We start from the raw sequence: 20,144 nt of genomic DNA on the forward strand, positions 1-20,144 counted from the left end.
AGCTTTCTCTATAATCTGGTGGATCCTCACGTTGACTTCAAATTTTTTTATAGAGAAAATGGAGGCCACAGTAAGTGCAGATGATGAACTTACAACTGGGCTACTTACAGTGACCGCGCAAGTGAGTTAAAAGCATTCGAGGATACAAAAGCTGGTGGTGTCATGGGACAGCTCGATACAAAATCCCACGTATTTTCTGTTGGAAAAAATGGGTATAATTGCTATATTTTACACAGAAATTCAGAAATAATCATTCAATTTATGCTTTAAAAATTGATGCATGCTTACAAACATACACAATAAAAAATCACATAATATGAATTAGAAGAACCTGAATAATTGAGCCGAGGCAAATGTTTGACATTTTGACCTTAAGACGAATTAGGACCTACACTGCTGCTTATGGTTCACTAGCATTCGCCTCCTAGGATACAACGACTCTCTTCTTTATGAAAGAAGCACTGCAATTCGCAAGGAACTTTGAACCAAATTATGCAGGAACTGTTGGAAATCACAGTCATCACAGTCAACGCCAATCAAAGCTTGATTTGTGGATCGAATCTCAGTGAATAAATCAAATTGTAATTGCTGTAATTAGGTCCTAAAGTTTAGATGTTTGTCTGTCAGTTTACCTCTTTTAGACTAGACGTACTCCTTTATAACCATGTATATGAGTTGTACAGATACACAAGAAAATATAGAGAAACCTTTCTCATTCTTTTCTCCAGTATCAGTTTCTTTATTGTATCAGAGCACCATCCTGGTGCCTGATATTGCTCACTTTGCTTCTGCCAATATCATTGACCACCATCACTGAAACTTTATCAAAGAAGAAGTTGACAAAGGTTATGGATTTCAACGATCCCTATTATATTCACCCTTCAGATCACACTGGGCACGTTATTGTCACTCGACCCTTGGAGGGTGACAACTATGCGACGTGGAGTCGTGCCATGATGATGTCTCTTGAAGCTAAGAATAAGCTTGGCTTTGTCTACGGCACAATCAAAGCACCTTCGGCAAAGGATCCCAAATATGGAGCTTGGAGAAGATGCAATCAGATCGTGAAGTCGTGGATCCTCAATTCAATCAGCCCAACCTTGACCAATACCGTGATCTTCTCCAACACAGCCGCTGAAGTCTGGGCAGATCTTAATGAACGATTCTCACAAGGGAATTTTTCCCGTATTTTTGAACTCAAACGAGGGATCATTGAGCACCGTCAACAACAACAGTCCATAGCCGTCTACCATACAACGCTCAAATCCTTTTGGGACGAACTGGGATCGTACAACGATCCACCTTCATGTAACTGTGCAAGTTTGAAGCAGATTGCTGAAAGGGAAAAGCAGGAGCAGATCCTCCAATTCCTCATGGGGTTAAATATTCTGCCATTCATGGACAAATCCTTTTGATGCAGCCACTTCCCAATATTAGAAAAATCTACACACTCTTACTCCAAGAAGAAAAACAGCGGCAACTTGCTGATGCTCGTGACGGCTCTATTCATGCCATGAACGAGAAGAAAAGCACAAAGAACACAGAGAATAGGCAGCTTGCAAAATCACAAGACAACAAAGGGAAATCCTTGTATTGCACACACTATGAAGGTGAAACACACACAGTTGATCACTGCTACTACATCATCGGCTTTCCACCAGGGCACAAGTTCCATGGCAAAGCAGTTAAGCCACCAACAGGAACAAGCGCTTCACAGCCAATAATGCTCACGGCACGACCAAACCCACCACTGCAGAGAATACGCATCAGAACTTTCCTCAATTCACAGAGGATGAGTACAATCAGATAAGCGCCTTACTCGGTAAAACCCAGTTTTGTGGAAATGTGACAGGTAAACCCAGTCGCAAATGTTATACAGTCTGGATTATTGATAGTGGTGCAAGTGATCATATATCCTCCCCTCTTTTGCATCAAACACCTTACCATGACACTGTTGGTTTACCTAATGGCTCACACATAGATATCCTATCTGTTGGTTCAGTTCAAGTTAATCCAAATTTATTCATAAAAAAAATTTCCTTCATGTACCTTCTTTTCGGATCAATTTACTCTCAGTCAGCAAAATTACTCGTGATTTGAGTTGTATCGTCATTTTTCATCCTAACTTTTGTACCTGAAAACGATGAAGGTGATTGGCCTGGGGAAGGAGCATAATGGTCTCTACTACTTGTCTAAACACACAGCCATTAAGCCACCACCAAAAATTCGAGCCAACACCACCTTTACCATTCCAGATTTATGACACTACCACCTAGGACATCCTTCTACTGCACCATTACAATTTTTATCCAAGATAGTTCCTAATATTTCTTTTCATCATAATAAGCATTGTGAAATTTGCCCTATGGCAAAACAAACTAGATTGCCTTTCAATTTAAGTTCAATTTCATCACGTGCGCCTTTTGATCTCATACATTGTGATATTTGGGGTCCCTATCGCACTCATTCACATTCCGGTGCTACAGGACCTGAAAACGATGAAGGTGATTGGCCTGGGGAAGGAGGATAATGGTCTCTACTACTTGTCTAAACACACAGCCATTAAGCCACCACCAAAAATTCGAGCCAACACCACCTTTACCATTCCAGATTTATGACACTACCACCTAGGACATCCTTCTACTGCACCATTACAATTTTTATCCAAGATAGTTCCTAATATTTCTTTTCATCATAATAAGCATTGTGAAATTTGCCCTATGGCAAAACAAACTAGATTGCCTTTCAATTTAAGTTCAATTTCATCACGTGTGCCTTTTGATCTCATACATTGTGACATTTAGGGTCCCCATCGCACTCATTCACATTCCGGTGCTCGTTATTTTTTTTTAACTATTATAGATGATTTCTCACGCTACACTTGGATACATCTTATGACGTTTAAATCAGAAACACAAGGACTACTAAAATCCTTCATCGCCTTTGTCAAAACACAATTCCAATGTAGTGTTAAACAAGTTGGGGCAGACAATGGAAGTGAATTCATTTCAATGTGTGAAACCCCGTATTTATAAAAGTATATATAGTTTGAAGACTTAATATTTTGCCATTTAATTTATATATTATATTATATTGTATATGTGTGTATTACATAAATAATTACATAAATATCCTATTCTATTATATATATGTGTGTATAACTTATATATATGTATATTATATATGTATCTTTTGCTAATAGGTGGCTTCATTAGTAAAAGGGTTCTTGAATGGGTAGTTAGGTGTCAACAAGGCATGCTAGTAGCCTTGCCAACTCACCATGAAGAAATTAGAATAGGATTGTAGTCACCAACGTGTCTTCCTAGCAATTCTTTTCTTATCTATTGTTGACTTGGAGTGCAAGGCCATATTGATATATTACTTGGAGATTAAGATCTTACATAAACGTTGATATGATACCGTCTTCACCACACTATATATAGACCATTCTATTCCTTTGTTTTTATTTCTCATTTCAGCCAAGTTGCAAGCATTTGTAAGTTTGCATGAAGAAAAACATAAAATACAGAGAGAGAGAGAGAGAGAGAGAGAGAGAGAGATGATGATGAAGAAGAAATTCTTGGAGGAGGTATAGGACTTAGCTTGTGTTTTCTTAACTTGGAGCTAGCTTTGGAAACAAGGTAGGGGTTCCTTTTTCAGAGATTGATCTAATCAAATTTCGTGAGCTCTATATTATGTGTGATATTATAACGGATATTTTTGATATTATATAATGTTCTTGATATAGGATATTTACGTATTGTGAACTATTTGATTAATGTTGGCATAATTATATATACATTGGTGATGTTTTAAATGGTTACATTGTTGAGAGATACATGGGATATGTGAAAGGCATAATTATATCATGTCATGGAAATTGGTCGGAGTTGTTGGAAAAGAGGGTATTGGAAATAGTCTTTTGTGTAGTTGAGTCTAACTTTTGGCAGGTACCAGGTCTCAGGGATCCCACAGTGTACATGGTTTTTATGGGTGATTCGGGACTGGCGAAAGGGAGTTAGACAAGATGATTAACAAAAGGGGAATTATGGGATGATTGAAATGGGTGTTAATTCATATAAATGGGCATTCGGGACCAAGTGGTATAAGCATGGTATGGAACGTGCAGGTCTACTTGTCCAATTATATGAATTAACGGGATTAGATGAAGAGCATTCATTCATGCATTATTATTATTAGTAATGTGATATTTTGGTTGTGTGATTGCACATCACTTAATTTAGTTATATCAATCTACTGTGGTAAGGTCTCATGTCCCTACTGAGCTATAGTTGCTCACCTCTCACCCTGTTTAATTTTTCAGATGAATTAGTGGGCAAGACGAGGACTAAACAATTTGAGGCTAAATTAGAGGAGAGTAGTAGAGCTTTATTTTTTTTCCTTGTAAAATTGTAAGATTTTGGGAGCTATTTTATAAGAGAAGTTTATTTTTAAACCCATGTTTTGGCTTTCTTTTTATTTTCTCACGTAGGAGAAAGCCTTTTTTCGTCTTGAGATTCTAATTGATGAGTAGAAATGGTTCTAAATAGTATGAATACTACTATACACATAGAATACAGGCGGTATGAAGTACACCTCTCGGTCCATAGAGTAACTGTAGCTGCTTCAACCACCTTAAAGTCCACCTATGTGGGAGACAGAAGGATTCTACAAACAAGGGTTTACAAACGGGAAGGCAACGAAAGCCTTTTCGCGATTCTCCGACAATGATAGAGTTTAAAGGGGCATGGACCTTATAAGTCCTGGTCTTTAAGCTTTAATGGGCCCTCAGGGAGAGAAGGGTGCTCGTAGATCAGAGTAAGCTAAGTTCCGGTAAGCAACCCCTTTTTAGAGCTAAGAACCTCGCGCCCGCGCGTGACACAATGCAACCTCTTTTTAACGACTTGGGAATTCTTTTTCAACATTCTTGCCCAGCAACACCACAACAAAACGGAGTCGTAGAGTTTAAACATCGTCATCTCTTAAATGTTGCTCGTGCTCTATGATTCCAAGCTCACCTACCACTTACATTTTGGGGGGAAAGCATTCTTACTGCTGCCTACATCATAAACAGACTACCCACACCCGTTCCCTCCAAAAGCACACCATATGAAAAGCTCCACAACACCATACCTCACTACAATCATATGAGAGTATTTGGCTGTTTATGTTATGCCACCAGCACTAAACCCTCACACAAGTTTGATTCCAGGGCACGTAGATGTATTTTTGTGGGTTACCCTCTTAGCCAAAAGGCGTATCTCCTATATGATCTCTTTACTAAAACTTTCTTTTCTAGTCGCGATGTCATATTCCATGAAGCAATATTCCCATTTTCTACTCAAGCCTAAGACACACAAACTGACTACCCAGACCCCTCAGTCCTACCTTTGCCTTTATCAGATGTCACATATCAACCCACACTCACCAATCCTTCAAACATGTTGCATGCACCAATTGACCCAAGACCAATACCTCCATCACCAAATATTACAACATTATCCCACACTCAGCCCAACCAATTCCATGACAACCTCCAGCCCAACCTTACTATTAAATCTTCACCAAATAACACCATGCCATCACCACCCTTCATGCAACTACCACATCTTGAACCCATACACCCTACAATCGACACACTCATGCCATCCCCAGTAACCACTCCACCTGTAGTTCCTCGGCGTAGTCAACGTGAACGCCACCCACCACCACACCTCCAAGATTACCACTGCTCCAACGCCATCATGCTTCCCCCTGGGCCATCATCTTCTCGTCGAGGTACTCATCACCCTTTATCTAATTTTGTCTTTTATGATCATTTATCTCCATCTCACCATTGCTTTATCACTAGTCTCTCTGCCCATAGCGAGCCAAAGGAGGCTATGCATGCTGAATTGACAGCTCTTGAACAAAACAAAACATGGACTTTATGCCCCTTACCACAGGGAAAACGAGCCATTGGGAGCAAATGGGTCTATAAGATTAAATATCTTTCTGATGGCACGATAGAAAGATACAAAGCCCGCCTTGTCACCAAGGGTTATACATAAATGGAAGGTCTTGACTATACCAAAACCTTTTCACTCGTAGCCAAATTGGTCACCCTCAAATGCTTACTTTATGTTGCTACTGTCTGACATTGGTCTTTGCATCAGCTTGATGTCCAAAACGCCTTCCTCCATGACGATTTGGATGAAGAGGTTTATATGTTGCCTTATCCAGGCCTTCGTTGACAGGGGGCGAATTTGTTGTGTCGACTTCAGAAGTCACTATACGGTTTAAAGCAAGCATCACGCAATTGGTTCTCAAAGTTCTCAACAACTATCAAACGAGCTGGATTTCAACAATCTAAGGCAGATTATTCCTTATTTATTAAGGTACGAGGTGCTTCTTTTACAGCAATGTTACTTTATGTAGATGATATGATCATTAGGAAACGACAACACCGCAATTCAAGAGCTTAAGAGATTTTTACACAACAATTTTCGGATCAAGGACTTAGGCCATCTCAAGTACTTCCTTGGAGTTGAGGTTACCTACTCAAAGCAAGGTATTGCTATTTCCTAACGTAAATACACTCTGGATATACTTAAGGATGCAAGTATGATTGGAGCAAAACCAACTAAATTCCCAATGAAACAAAATCAAAGGCTCACACCTTTAGATGGTGAACTACTCAAAGATCCATCACAATATAGACGCCCCGTCAGTTGGCTCATATACCTCACCATCACAAGGCCGGACATCACCTTCTCGGTCCATGTTCTCAGCCAATTTATGCAACAACCAAGGAAACCCCACCTTGAGGCAGCATACCGTGTCCTACGTTACTTGAAGAAAGCACCATGCCAAGGTGTCTTATTCCCATTGCATGGTAAGCTGCAATTGAAAGGATACTGTTACGTTGACTGGGCAAGTTGCCCAACAACCAGACGATTTGTTACTGGATTTTGCATCTTCCTTGGAGGAGCACCCATATCTTGGAAAAGTAAGAAACAATCAATCGTGTCATGCTCCTCAGCAAAATCAGAATATAGATCCATGGCATCTCTTGCCTGTGAATTAGTGTGGCTCAAATACCTTTTGCAAGACTTACAGGTAACACACTTGCAACCAGCCCTCTTATATTGCGACAACCAGGTTGCTCTACATATTGCGACCAACTCCGTGTTCCATGAATGCACCAAACACATTGAAATTGACTGCCACACTGTGCATGAGAGAATACAATCAGGTTTAATCAAGACAGCTCATGTTTCTTCATCTCAACAGATAGCCGACATATTCATTAAGCACTTGGCAGCGCATTATTTCATGCTCTCCTTCGCAAGCTAGGAACTTTGGACATCCACGTTCTAGCTTGAGGGGGCGTGTTGGAAATCACAGTCATCATAGTCAATGCCAATCAAAGCTTGATTTGTGGATCAAATCTCAGTGAATAAATCAAATTGTAATTGTTGTAATTAGGTCCTAAAGTTTAGATGTTTATTTGTCAGTTTACCTCTTTTAGACTAGACGTACTCCTTTATAACCATGTATATGAGTTGTATAGATACACAAGAAAATATAGAGAAACCTTTCTCATTCTTTTCTCCAGTATCAGTTTCTTTAGGGACCTCTCTTTATGAAAACTCTAATGTTCTCTACATATGAAAGTTTGTATGTAGAGAATTAAATTGAACGAATAAAACTACAGGAGGATTGCTTTATTTATAGATGATGAAATTCCCTTTCCAAAAAGGTATCCTAATCTGAAAAGGCAAACAATGCATCCCTTGGTTTGAAGAGTTGTCACCTCAAACAATGCATCCCTTGGTTTGAAGAGTTGTCACTCTGAATGTGAAGATGTCTTTAACCCAAGGGTCATGTCTTTAACCCAATGGATTTTTTTAATTTCCATTCAAATAGGAAACTTAATATTAAATTTCCAACATTTTCTACTCTACATCACAACATGAGACAGAGGCAAGTTATCATGCCCAGTTCAGTATCCCAATTATTGATCTCAAAGGCATCTCCCAAAATGATGCAGTTTACGTGCTGGCTGAAATCATTGGGAGAGTTGGAGATGTAAGTGAGAAATGGGGTTTTTTTCAGACTGTAAATCATGGGATTTCTCTTGATGTTTTGGATAGGATGATCCATGGGATACGTGAGTTTCATGAGCAGGAGACCGAGCTTAAGAAAGGATTTTATTCAAGGGAGTTTGGGGAAGAAAGTGTTTTATATGTCCAATAATTTGTACCAATCTTTAGAAATTAACTAGAAGGATACGCTTGCCTGTTATGTGGATCTTGATCCCCACAAACCAGAAGAATTGCCCTTAGTTTGCAGGTAATTAAGCAAGGCAATAATCCTTTACTTTTGTATGATAAATTCATTTATCACTATGTAGAGTAGCGCTAAATATTTATATTGTCATACTGTGAAATACATTCGTACAAGAATTATCAATAGTACAATCGTGAAAACAAAACAAAAAATATTTCTTAGTAACTACCTGGTGATAAAAATCAATGTTTTAAAAACCGCTCCTTGAAAGTGCCTTGAGGCCAACTTTAGAGCAAGGTGATGGTATTTTGCTTCAAGAATGAGAGGCCTTCTTCTTGTCATCTCCTCCAAAAGCTGTGATTAAGGCAGCCAACAAAGAGATGAGGATTGAGGAAGAAGAGAAGATGGGTGAGTGAGAAGGGGCTTGGAATGAGAGGTTGCTCTTGTTAGGCCAAGGGTTTGAGAAGAAAAATTGTATTTACATGTCGTTTGAAAAAGAAGGAGAGTTGGCCTTTCAATTGGGCTTGGGCTTGGGCTTAGAACACTGATACAACCAAATATCACTAAAGGGAACACTGAGTTTTTTCTTCACTTCAATTTATTTTAATTATAAAAAAAAAGAAAGATAAATAACTAAAGCAACCACTAAGAGTATCTCCACCTCAAAAGGCAAGGGCAAGGCAAAGGCAAGGCAAGGTTTGTCCCTAATTACGTGAATAGTGGCAGCCTTTGCCTTTTTTGTTTTCACCCCAGAGGGCAAGGGAAAGGACAATTACTATTCAATTTAATTTATTTTCTATTTTTTATACTTAAAGCATTAATTTTGATAAGCTTTTCGGATAAGATTTTCGGTTGCCACGTGTCACTATTTATTATAAAATTCTCACCTAAAATTTCAAATAATATTTTTGGATAAAATTTTCGGATAAGATTTTCGGTTGCTACATGTCCATATTTTGTTATAACATTCAGATCTCAAATTTCAGATAAGATTTTCATATAAGATTCTAGGTTGCCACGTGTCGATATTTATTATAAAATTCTAATATCATATTTCAGATAATATTTTCACCCTATAAAATTACGCCACATGTCATCTCTATTTTCTAAATCCCTCTATAAAACTACACTCTCAATTTAGACCTCAAACACCATATCTTCTCTATCCTTTCATTTCTCAAATTTTACAAAACACATTCTACTCTCAATGTCTAACCTGAGGAGGGTGTTAGAGAGGCAACAACGAATAGATGAAGAAATCAGGCGCAAACATGCTGAAAAAGATCGTGAGTTGGATGAAGACGAGGAAGAAGTAGTTTTAGCGGTGTGTATGCTCAATTAATCAAGGCAACACCACGGTCGTTGTGCCTTAAACGTGGACAGACATATGTACTCTCAGGGTAGGAATCTCTTGGAAGATTACTTTATCCTAAATTCGTTATATCCTGATTCTTATTTTCGAGAGAGACATAGAATGCAGCCTTATTTGTTCCAAAAAATCATGCATGATGTTTCCAATTACGACACATACTTCGTTCAGAATACGATGTTGTTGGGGTTTTGGGTCTTCTTTCGAGCAAAAACTTACAGCTGCTTTGTGGATGCTTGCGTATGGGGCATCTATAAACAAGTGGATGAGATTGCTAGGATGGGGAAATCAACTATCCTAAAGTGCTTGATCAGATTCTATGATGCAATAGAAAATCTCTACACGAGGGAGTACCTTCGCAAACCTACGCTTAAGGACCTCCGAAGGCTTCTATGAAAAGGCGGGCTCGAGGTTTCCCAGGCATGATTGGAAGCATCGACTGCATGCAATGGCAGTGGAAGAATTGCCCAACTGCTTAACAAGGAGATTATGGGAATAGGAAGGACAAAAAAAATATAATTCTGGAGGTCATTGCACCATTCAATACTTGGGTTTGGCATGCCTTTTTGGGACTTGCCGGATCTCAAAACGACCTCAATGTTCTTGGTCAATCCCCGGTATTCAACGATGTCTTGAGAAGTCATTTCCCCCAGACACAGGTTTATTGGGAGCTAAACCTAAGCCTTTTTCCATAGAAGAATATCTAAAGCCCGACAATATTGATGGCAATCTCCTCAATTATCCAGCCTCATATCGTCGCTTGATTGGAAGACTTATTTATCTAACTGTTACAAGACCAGATATTCTTTTTGCAGTTAATATCCTCAGCCAATACATACACCAACCACTCCAACCACATATGAAAGCTGCCACATGTTTAGTTCATTACTTAAAAGGACCACCTGGTCCAAGTATTCTGTTATCCTATCATAATGAATTAAAATTGTGAGCCTTATGTGACTCAAATTGGGCAAGTTGCCCTATGACAAGAAGATCAACAAGGGGTTATTGTGTGTTTCTCGGAACAAGTCCAATTTCATGGAAAACCAAAAAACAGCACACTGTATCTAGGTCCTCATCAGAAGCCAAGTATAGGGCAATGACAGTAGCTACATGTGAGCTTCAATGGCTACGATATCTTTTACAAGATCTTGGTATATATCACAATCTTTTCCTAGTACACTTTATTGCGACAACAAGGCTACCATATATATAGCAGCAAATCTGGCCTATCATGAGCGAACCAAAAACATTGAAATTGATTGCCATGTTGTTCGTGAAAGAATTTAAGACATAACATTATGTACTGCATTCCTTCCTTCTAGAGATCAAATCAGAGATATCTTTACAAAAGCATTGGGTAAGGAAACTTTACTACGATTAAAGAGCAAGTTAAATCTTTTAGACATAAACGCTCCAACTTGAGAGGGAGTATTAGAAATCAAGGCTTAATTGAGAGAAGACTTTAGATTAAAATTAACGTTGTATAGATGTCTTACTTGGACATCAATTATTTTCCTTTTTATGTGTAATTACCTTAGACATAGGATCTAGAGATTTCTTTCCTTTTGTATTCCTTAAGCTTTGTTATATATTTGTAATTTTTGTACAGTGATCAATACATAAAACATTCACCATATTTTCTTATATTTTGCTTAATCGATTTTTCTCTTTAATCTTTTTTATGGTAAGCTCATTCTAATGCACCTCTAGTTTCTGTTTTTCTGGTTGTAACATGATTTGAGTTGAGCTTATTTATTTTAATAAAAAAAAATAACTAGTTAAAGATATAACACCAACAACAAAGAGCGGAACTACGTTTGGGCTGAGATGGACTCCAACCCAGTGCTGTGTTTAGAGAACAGACTTAAGGGGCTTAATTATACAAGCGAAATCTATGTAAATAAAAAATTAGCCCACCGTCTATCTAGAAATAAGCCTACCTCCATGTAAATTCATCAAGTATAAGATATTAATTTAGAGTGTTGCTAAACGAACCCTAAAATTAACTGAGTACACTCTATAATCTAAGTACACCCTAATATTTTAATTAAAATATAAAATTAACTAAGTACACCCTATAGAACTACCAAAAATACCCCTGGTACACCCTAATACTTGTAGCATTATTTTATAGTTGATTTTCAGCTTGAAATAGTGTTTATAAATCTTTGACTTTTCATATGGATTTATGCTTCTACTAAAACTATTGACACTTTTTTTGCAATTCCAAGTTCTTGCAATCACCACCTCTTTGTTAAAAACACAATAGGACAAATGAGAAATTAAACACAAATTATCTCATAACCTATTTTGTGTTGGAAAAAGCCAAATGAGCAAAAAGCCTTCATAATTATTATATTTATTTTGATATATGCTACATAAAACTGGAATAATATCTCAGCAATGTACCAATAAGAGGCCAAATTGTAATGTTATTATGTTTACCCAAACTAATGTTGTTAATTACTAATTTAATTGAGCACATGTCCCTGAAATCAAGTTCATGAATGTAATTTCTTTCTCTGAATACGTTTTTCTATGGTATTATAAAATCAGAAGGAAAACAATGAAAGATGAAATAACTGCAATCACTTTTGGAAGGCAGTGGCCATAAACTGTAAGATAAGTCCTAAAACCACTTGAAATTTTGATATATCAGTCTAAGCATTCTGAATAATGCTCATGGGGCAGCACTATAATTGATCTGCCCCATAAGCACCGAAAAGCAATCAAATATGCTTCAAGATGCCAACCTGAAGAAAAAATAATAGCAGTCTTATGTGTGTAACACGAAAAAGAATAACAAGCATGCAAAAGAGCACCCATGGTTCCAATTAATAAAGCTGTAATAAGAAAAGAGCAAAACAATATGAGCATAAGATAGCTACAGAGCATTATACATCCATTACAGATCTGTGACTTCCAATCTCAAACTAAAATTATAGAGTGTCACCGAACCTACTTTCTAAGTTGTCTAATCCAAGTTGCCAAGAAATAGTTCTGAGAAGAAAGAAGGAAGGCTTCATCTGCTCCAAGTCATTCTGACTCGCGGATCACAAAGATGGGCACCAAACAATCTCTTGATTAGGGTTCAATATGGTTAGTAGGGTGTACTTATTAAAATTATATTTATTTCACAATTCCATATATCCTTTTTGGTCATTTTATATTAGGGTAAATTAGTAATTCAATATATACTTTTGTAGTAGGGTGTACTCAGTTAATTTTAGGATTCGTTTAGCAGCACTCTTAATTTATTTTAAATCTTTCCAAATTTTAAAATGTAAGATATTAATTTATTTTAAATCTTTAAAGCTCTCCTTTTCATTCTCTCTCCCTTTCATTCTTTATTTAATTTTGCTTTCATCGTATTTCCTCATTCTCTTTCCCCCTCCAAAAGATGGCAAGAATTAATTTGTTTCTTCACGGAAACCCTAAACACCAGAGCTTTCGTCATTTTTCATCATTTCTCTTATCTCTTTCTTTTTCCTTCACTTCTTCACTCTCTTCTCTGTGCTCTTTGTTGTTGTTTGTTTGCTAATTAAATGACTTCCATTTTTATTTCTACTGATTTCTGTTTTTCTGGGGGTGGTTTGTTGCCCCGCCTACCAACAAAAAATTCTAGATATTATATATTATCTAAGAAGCACGGACACGGATACGGATACGGGGATACGATACGACACGAGGATACGACAAATTTTCAAAAATGAGGATACGATACGTCGTGGATACGGTAATTTAAAAAATATATAATAATTTAAAAATAACAATATATATAATTTAAAACATATTTTAAATAACATAAAAATGATAATATTATTACTTTTAACATACTTCCACTTGTCTTGGTTATAATATTTTATTACTTTTAATAAGACAAACAAAACAAAATCCTTTTGTCAAAACGATAAGACCAGCCATCACGTGGGGTGTGGGTGAAACTGTGAGATTATTAAACAAACAAAATCCTTTGACCCAAAAAAAAAACAAACAAAATCCTTTTGTCAAAAGGATAAGACCAGCTATCAGAACAGAGAAGCACGCGTGAGAAAACAAAATGAAAATGGAGAAGAGAACCCGACGCCGCCAACAATGAAGGATGAAGAAGAAGAAATTGATGAGTAGGGGCACCGCTGGATGAAGAAGAAGAAGGAAGATCTGGGCTTCTTATTTATATCGAAGAAGAAGGAAGATCTGAAAGAAGAAGAAGTGGAGACGTTTTCTGATACACGTATCCTAAACAATGGATACTCGTATCTGTAATGTCAGATACTCGTATCTTTTTGTCGTTGACCGTATCCGTTTAGTCGGATACGTATCCATTGCGTATCTGCACGTATCCACAGCGTATCGTATCCCTCAGCGTATCGGATACGGGATACGCGCCTCAACCAGCGTATCCGTGCTTCTTAGTATATTATATTATAGAAGAAGCCAATAAGTTTTTTTTCAGCCTATTTCTAGAAAAATTCATGGTTTCGCCGTTGACAACAACTTATCTTTCGACTCTGAAATCCCTTCAGTCCACACCGAGATACATAGCTGCAAAAAATGGTAGTGACAAGCTCCAAAGGCAGTGAAGCTGCTGGCGTTGGATCCAACTATGGCAGGACAAGTGAATTAAAGGCCTTAGATGACTCAAAAGCTGGAGTTAAGGGACTTGTAGATGCTGGTCAACGTGCCAATTAGCCCCAATGAGTGCTCCGGGTTCAGCATCCCGGTCATAAGCTTAGAAGGCATCGCCAAAGACGCAGGTCAACGTGCCCAGGTCATTAACCAAGTTAGACAAGCTTCTGAGAAGTGGGGGTTTTTCCAGGTGGTCAACCACGAGATTCCAGTCCAGGATCTGGAGGAGATGATTGATGGAATAAGAAGGTTTCATGAGCAAGAGCAAGCAGTGAAGGAGGAGATTTATTCGCGCGATTATACCAAGAAGGTTTTGTATAATACTAATTTGGGCTTGTCCAATATAAGTCCCTACAATTTCTATTTCCTAGACATATACGGTATACCCATCATTCTATAAATCTATGTGTTAAACCCAATTTCAAACTTAAATGACAGTAGGATATAAAAGGTCGTAGTTTTCCTATGTTTTTATATCCTTGCCATCAGACTTCATATTTTATTTATAATTTATTCCAAGCATTTCATTAACTGTCATAATTGTAATTAAAACTCCCTATTAAAAGCATATCAATCACCCTATTTCTTTTGGTTGCCATTCCCTCTAACATATGCCCCCTTAAAATTGCAAAAAAAAAAAAAAAGTGTAAATTACATATCCAATAATGTACATATGAAACATATAAATATAAATATATATGTATAAAAATATAGGTATATTAATTACCAAAAAAAATTAACAAAAATAGGTCAATTACTTTATAATTGAAATTTCCGTACATTTTTCATAAATTAAAAATAGGTACACAATAATTTATAGAAAATAGGTACATTGTATAATTAAAATTTATGCACATTTTTTATAAATTAAAAATAGGTACATTATTTAGAAGAAAAAAATAAGTTCATTATACTAGGCAAGTTGTTGGAGAAAAAAAAAATAGGTACATTATTTAGAGAAAAAAATAGGTTCATTATACTAGGTAAATTGTTTTACTAGGTACATTATTAGAGAAAAAAAAATTAGTACATTATTTTGAGAGAAAAAAAGGGTACATTATTTAGAAGAAAAAAAAAAGGTACATTATTAGAGAAAAAAAAAATAGGTACATTATTTTGAGAGAAAAAAATAGGCTCATTTAAAAAAAAAATTATTTTCATAAAACAAACAATAAAAAGATGATCAAATTATTTTTCATGAAACAAGTAATAAAGAAAAAAAAATAGGTACAATATTTGGAGAAAAAATAGGTTCATTAAAAAAAGTATTTTAAAAACAAAACAATAAATAGATTATCAAATTATTTTTCAACATAATTAGAATGTACACTATTATTCATAAAACTATAATAAAAAAGAATACTTGTCGTATAATTCATAAAAGACAACAACATTAATTCCTAAATTTAATATTGAATTTAAATTACTAATACTTTAAATAGATTACTAGTCGTAATTCATAGAAGGAAAACACAATTTATTCAAAAATAGATTACTGATACTTTAATGTGGAATTTAATATTTAATTTCAAATAAGTTTCTAAATTAGTTCCTACATCCATTACAACTATTTAGAGATCTTTCCAAATTCAACGGGTATCATTAGTTACACCCCCCATAACACATTTACTTATAAAGAGGGGTACTTTTGGAATCTGAAAAATACAATAAATCATATTTTAAGTTATATTAGGTAACTTTCTTAGTTGGATCCTAGTCATCGGGTATTATTTGAAAAAATTGGGTATTTTAAATAGAAAACTGAAGGAAAGGGTTGTAGGTGATTTAAAATGAATTTTTTGGGTCTAAGCTCAATTTACTATACTAATTTTGATCTTTATCATGCACCAGCTGCTAACTGGAGGGACACCTTGTCTTGTGTTTTGGCTCCTCAGGCTCCCAACCTTGAAGAATTACCTTCAATCTGCAGGTATGTATGCGAGGAAATTGTTCTTCTGCTATGCTGCCAATTTTTTAAAATTCTATTTTTTATTATTTGTGTTTCAAATTAACATTTTTTTTGTTGGTATTTTATACAAACGATCGTTAAGTCATTCTAAATTATTCTAATTTACTTGTAAACCGATGATTTCATGTTCAAATAGCCATAGCACTTTGTAGTGTTTGTATGAGAAACTCTCATTCCTTTATAGTTTATACGATTGTATGGAAATAATTTTTTTTTTCTTTTCTGATTTTTCAACTTAATTTATAAGAGAACTCAGTTGCAATAATTAGATCATACATCCTTACCAAACACTACAAACAACTATCTTTGGGATATTTTTAACGATAGCAAATGACCAATTTTCAGGGATATAGTGGTTAATTACTCGGAGAAAGTAAAGAGTTTAGGGGCCACTTTGTTTGAATTGTTGCTGAACTGCTTCGGCTAAAACCCAACCACCTAAAGGACTTGGGCATGTCCTGAACCAGAATTGACGATGGGCACAAGTCAACATTCTGATGGTAGCTTCCTCACAGTTCTCCTACAATACCAAATTGGTGGCCTCCAAGTCCTCCATGAAAATCAGTGGGTGGATGTTAAACCAATTCATGGAGCTCTAGTCGTTAATCTTGGAGACATGTTTCAGGCAAGTCAAATTAAACCAAATTCTAATGAGTTCTTATTATGTACGTTGATAATTTCTAATGTGTTTTTTTGGTGCACCTAATCTCAAACGACGAGTTCATAAGTGTGAATCACAGAGTCTTGGCCAAAAATGTAGGTCCAAGAATTTCTGTGGCATGTTTTTTCAGACAGCATCCTCCACCGGAAAATTCTTCAAGACTGTATGGACCAATCAAGGAGTTGTTATTAGAAGAAAATCCTCTAATTTATCGGGAAACTACGGTGTAAGATTTTGTTGCGCATTACTACACGAAAGGGCTGAACGGGGTCCCTGCACTGGAATATTTTAAGATATGAAGCTAGGCCACGGACATATATGTAGGGTCTAGTTAAGTTTATGCAGCAATGAATCTATATATGCTCTTGTAAAAAAGGAATGCAATAAAGTTTTCTTATGGATCAGAATATTATGACCCGTTTGATAACCATTTCAATTTTAGTTTTTAGTTTTCATTTTTTGTGCTAGAGTAATGAGAGGGAGAATGGAATTGAGGATGAAATTGGGAGAAAGGATGAGAGGGGATGATGGAAGTAAGGAGTAAAAAAAATGAAAACAATTTCAAATAGATTTCAGTTTTTAAATTTTGTTTTCACTTTTATTACTTCTCCTCCTCATCTTTCCCTCTCATCTTCCCTCTCAATCTCATCTCATCTCTCATTATTTTTCCTCTATATTTTAGCACAAAAAAAAAATTTTTAAAAAAAAAAAAAAATTGAAATTGTTATCAAACCGCTCTTCATTTGTGAAGACAGATCCACGTTAAATCCTATCACCACAGCCACACATTTGCCAATTAATTGTCTTCCCCATGTCCCTGTAGAAGGAAGAATACAGGGTGGTTATAGCCAAACATTGTTGACTTTAGTAAGTCCATTAACATAAGCTAGCACATGTAAACTTCCATATATATATGATGCAATTGCAATAGCCTTCAGGCAAAGCTTCTCTTCTGCCTTTGAAGCACTATAAGTTACCTGATTTAATGGTTTCTGGGAACTCAAGCAACCAAGACCGTCTTCAACAGCTAAAGGCCTTTGACGAGTCTAAAGCTGGTGTCAAAGGGATAGTCGATGGTGGCATCACAAAAATCCCACCAATTTTCGTCCGGCCACCGGAAGATTCCGCAGGCGACGACCCAAGTTCCGGCCAACCAACCCAAACCCAATTCAGTATTCCGGTCGTGGACCTTGCTGATACTGCCAGCAGGCATGCTGACGTAGTTGCCAGAGTCCGGCGGGCTGCGGAGACCGTTGGGTTCTTCCAGGTGGTGAACCATGGAATACCCAAGAGAGTGTTGAAGGAGATGTTGAAGGCCGCGCGTGATTTCCACGAGCTGCCAATGGAGGTGAAGGCTGAGTACTATAGGACTGGGCCGGGCTGGACGGTCAAGTTTGGGAGTAACTTTGATTTGTATAAGTCAAGGTTTGCTAATTGGAGGGACAGTCTGTTTTGTGTTATGGGTCCTGATCCTATTGATCCTCAAGAATTGCCTGTGGTTTGCAGGTACATTGAATGAACATATAATTGGTGAATAAATTTGATGCCTCTACATGATTGATTCAATTGATTGTATACTAATAGTTTGTTAACATAGCATGCCGTATCGAGTGTGTGTCTGATAGATTAACAGTTTGACAATATATTTTTGCCAAAGGATACTTACTATATTTAGTGTTATGTATATTCTAACTTGAAAAAGTACTATGACTTTTAGATATGTTATAAATATGGAACATTGATTTATGATTTTATTTTTTTGGGTTTAATTTGCAGAGACATAACTATGGAATACTCCGAACAAGTTCGACAAACTAGGTGTCACTTTGTTTGAATTGCTATCAGAGGCACTCGGGCTCAAATCTGAGCACCTTATAGGCATGGATTGTGCAAAAGGGCCTCTTATTGTTAGCCACTACTATCCTCCATGCCCTGAGCCTGAGCTGACAATGGGAACTAGCCAACACTCAGATCCTTCTTTTCTCACCATCCTACTTCAAGACCATGTTGGTGGGCTCCAGGTTCTGTGTGAAAACCAGTGGATTGATGTACCTCCTGTGGCTGAAGCTCTTGTAGTGAACATTGGAGATCTTTTGCAGGCAACCACCCTAATATATTTCTCAGCTTACAAATGGATTGTGACATTCTATTTTGAAAATATAGTTTCTAACGCTTGTGTTTTGGTGCAGCTAATCTCAAACGACAAGTTCATAAGCGTCAACCACAGGGTCTTGGCTAAAAACGAAGGACCAAGAATTTCTGTGGGATGTTTTTTCAGACATTTTTCACCGGGGAAGTCGTCGTCAAGACTTTACGAGCCAATCAAGGAGTTGGCATCAGAAGAAAATCCCCCAATTTACCGACAAACCACTTTGAATGATTTTCTTGTGTACTACTACAAGAAAGGCCTCAATGGGGTCTCTGCACTTGACTATTTCAAGCTCTGAATTAGGCCATGTGTATGTGTTTATGCAATAATAATGAATCAGTCTCTTATGTATCACAAATGTGTGCTTGAGTTGAGTTGAAAGGTCTAGTACGTTTTAGTTTTCAATGTACATGTAATACAATAGAACTTTGGTATGCAGGTCAATGCCTTTTTCTACTAGGCCAGATCTCGTTGGCAAAAGGGACTAATATAGAAAAACAAGAAAGGTGCTTTTCTATACGTTCAATTCAACATCACCAATCAAGGGCGGATCCATGTTTGGGCTAGGGTGGACTCTAGCCTAGTGTTGACTTTAGAGAGAGATAAATTAGGCTTAATTGTGTAAACTCAATCCAAAATAAATTAAGCCCACCACTTTTTCTAGAAAGCAACCCCATCTACAGCCAAATACTTTAATACTTCAATTACTAATTTTTTTTCCTCGCTTCTTTGGTTTATTTAGTTTTTGATTTGGCTCAAATAATGTTTATATGTCTCTCTGATTTTGTTGTTTCAAATTTATTGATGTTGCTTCTTTTGGAAATTTTGAAATATGGACCCTCCCTAACTAACCACTCCATTAATGAGCCAAAATCCTCAAGCTTCAAATTGTTCTTCGTGTTAGCCTCTTTTTTTTTTTTTTTTAAATTATTATAGAGAAAATGATATTGCATTCAACCCAAAGAGAACATTACATGGTAAGAACGAGCATGTTAATGGTGACTTTGTTAAAAACTTCCCTGGGAAAACCACAAGGGATAAAATGCCGGAGTAGGAAAGAGCACCACCCATACTAATGACTAAACAAAAGAGT

General features: G+C 36.7%; 1 protein-coding gene and 2 pseudogenes across 2 annotated transcripts; all 3 read left to right on the forward strand.

The window, feature by feature from the left end:
• The first annotated feature begins 14,146 nt into the window (after positions 1 to 14,146).
• Positions 14,147 to 17,305, forward strand: LOC103324212 (1-aminocyclopropane-1-carboxylate oxidase homolog 1-like; annotated as a pseudogene). The gene is made up of 4 exons (XR_016123556.1): positions 14,147 to 14,623; positions 16,083 to 16,202; positions 16,587 to 16,866; positions 16,944 to 17,305. The product of XR_016123556.1 is annotated as a 1-aminocyclopropane-1-carboxylate oxidase homolog 1-like (transcript).
• A 582-nt stretch (positions 17,306 to 17,887) lies between these two features.
• On the forward strand, positions 17,888 to 18,421 carry LOC148919973 (1-aminocyclopropane-1-carboxylate oxidase homolog pseudogene; annotated as a pseudogene).
• LOC103324211 (1-aminocyclopropane-1-carboxylate oxidase homolog 1-like) lies at positions 18,266 to 19,510 on the forward strand. The gene is made up of 3 exons (XM_008226251.2): positions 18,266 to 18,408; positions 18,679 to 19,001; positions 19,092 to 19,510. The coding sequence occupies exons 2-3, from the start codon at positions 18,783 to 18,785 to the stop codon at positions 19,347 to 19,349; spliced, it is 477 nt and encodes a 158-aa protein (XP_008224473.2). The 5' UTR covers positions 18,266 to 18,408; positions 18,679 to 18,782; the 3' UTR covers positions 19,350 to 19,510.
• Positions 19,511 to 20,144: the final 634 nt, after the last annotated feature.

This window comes from Prunus mume, linkage group LG2 (assembly GCF_029339155.1).
Source record: "Prunus mume cultivar Tortuosa linkage group LG2, ASM2933915v1, whole genome shotgun sequence".
Lineage (NCBI taxonomy): Eukaryota > Viridiplantae > Streptophyta > Magnoliopsida > Rosales > Rosaceae > Prunus > Prunus mume.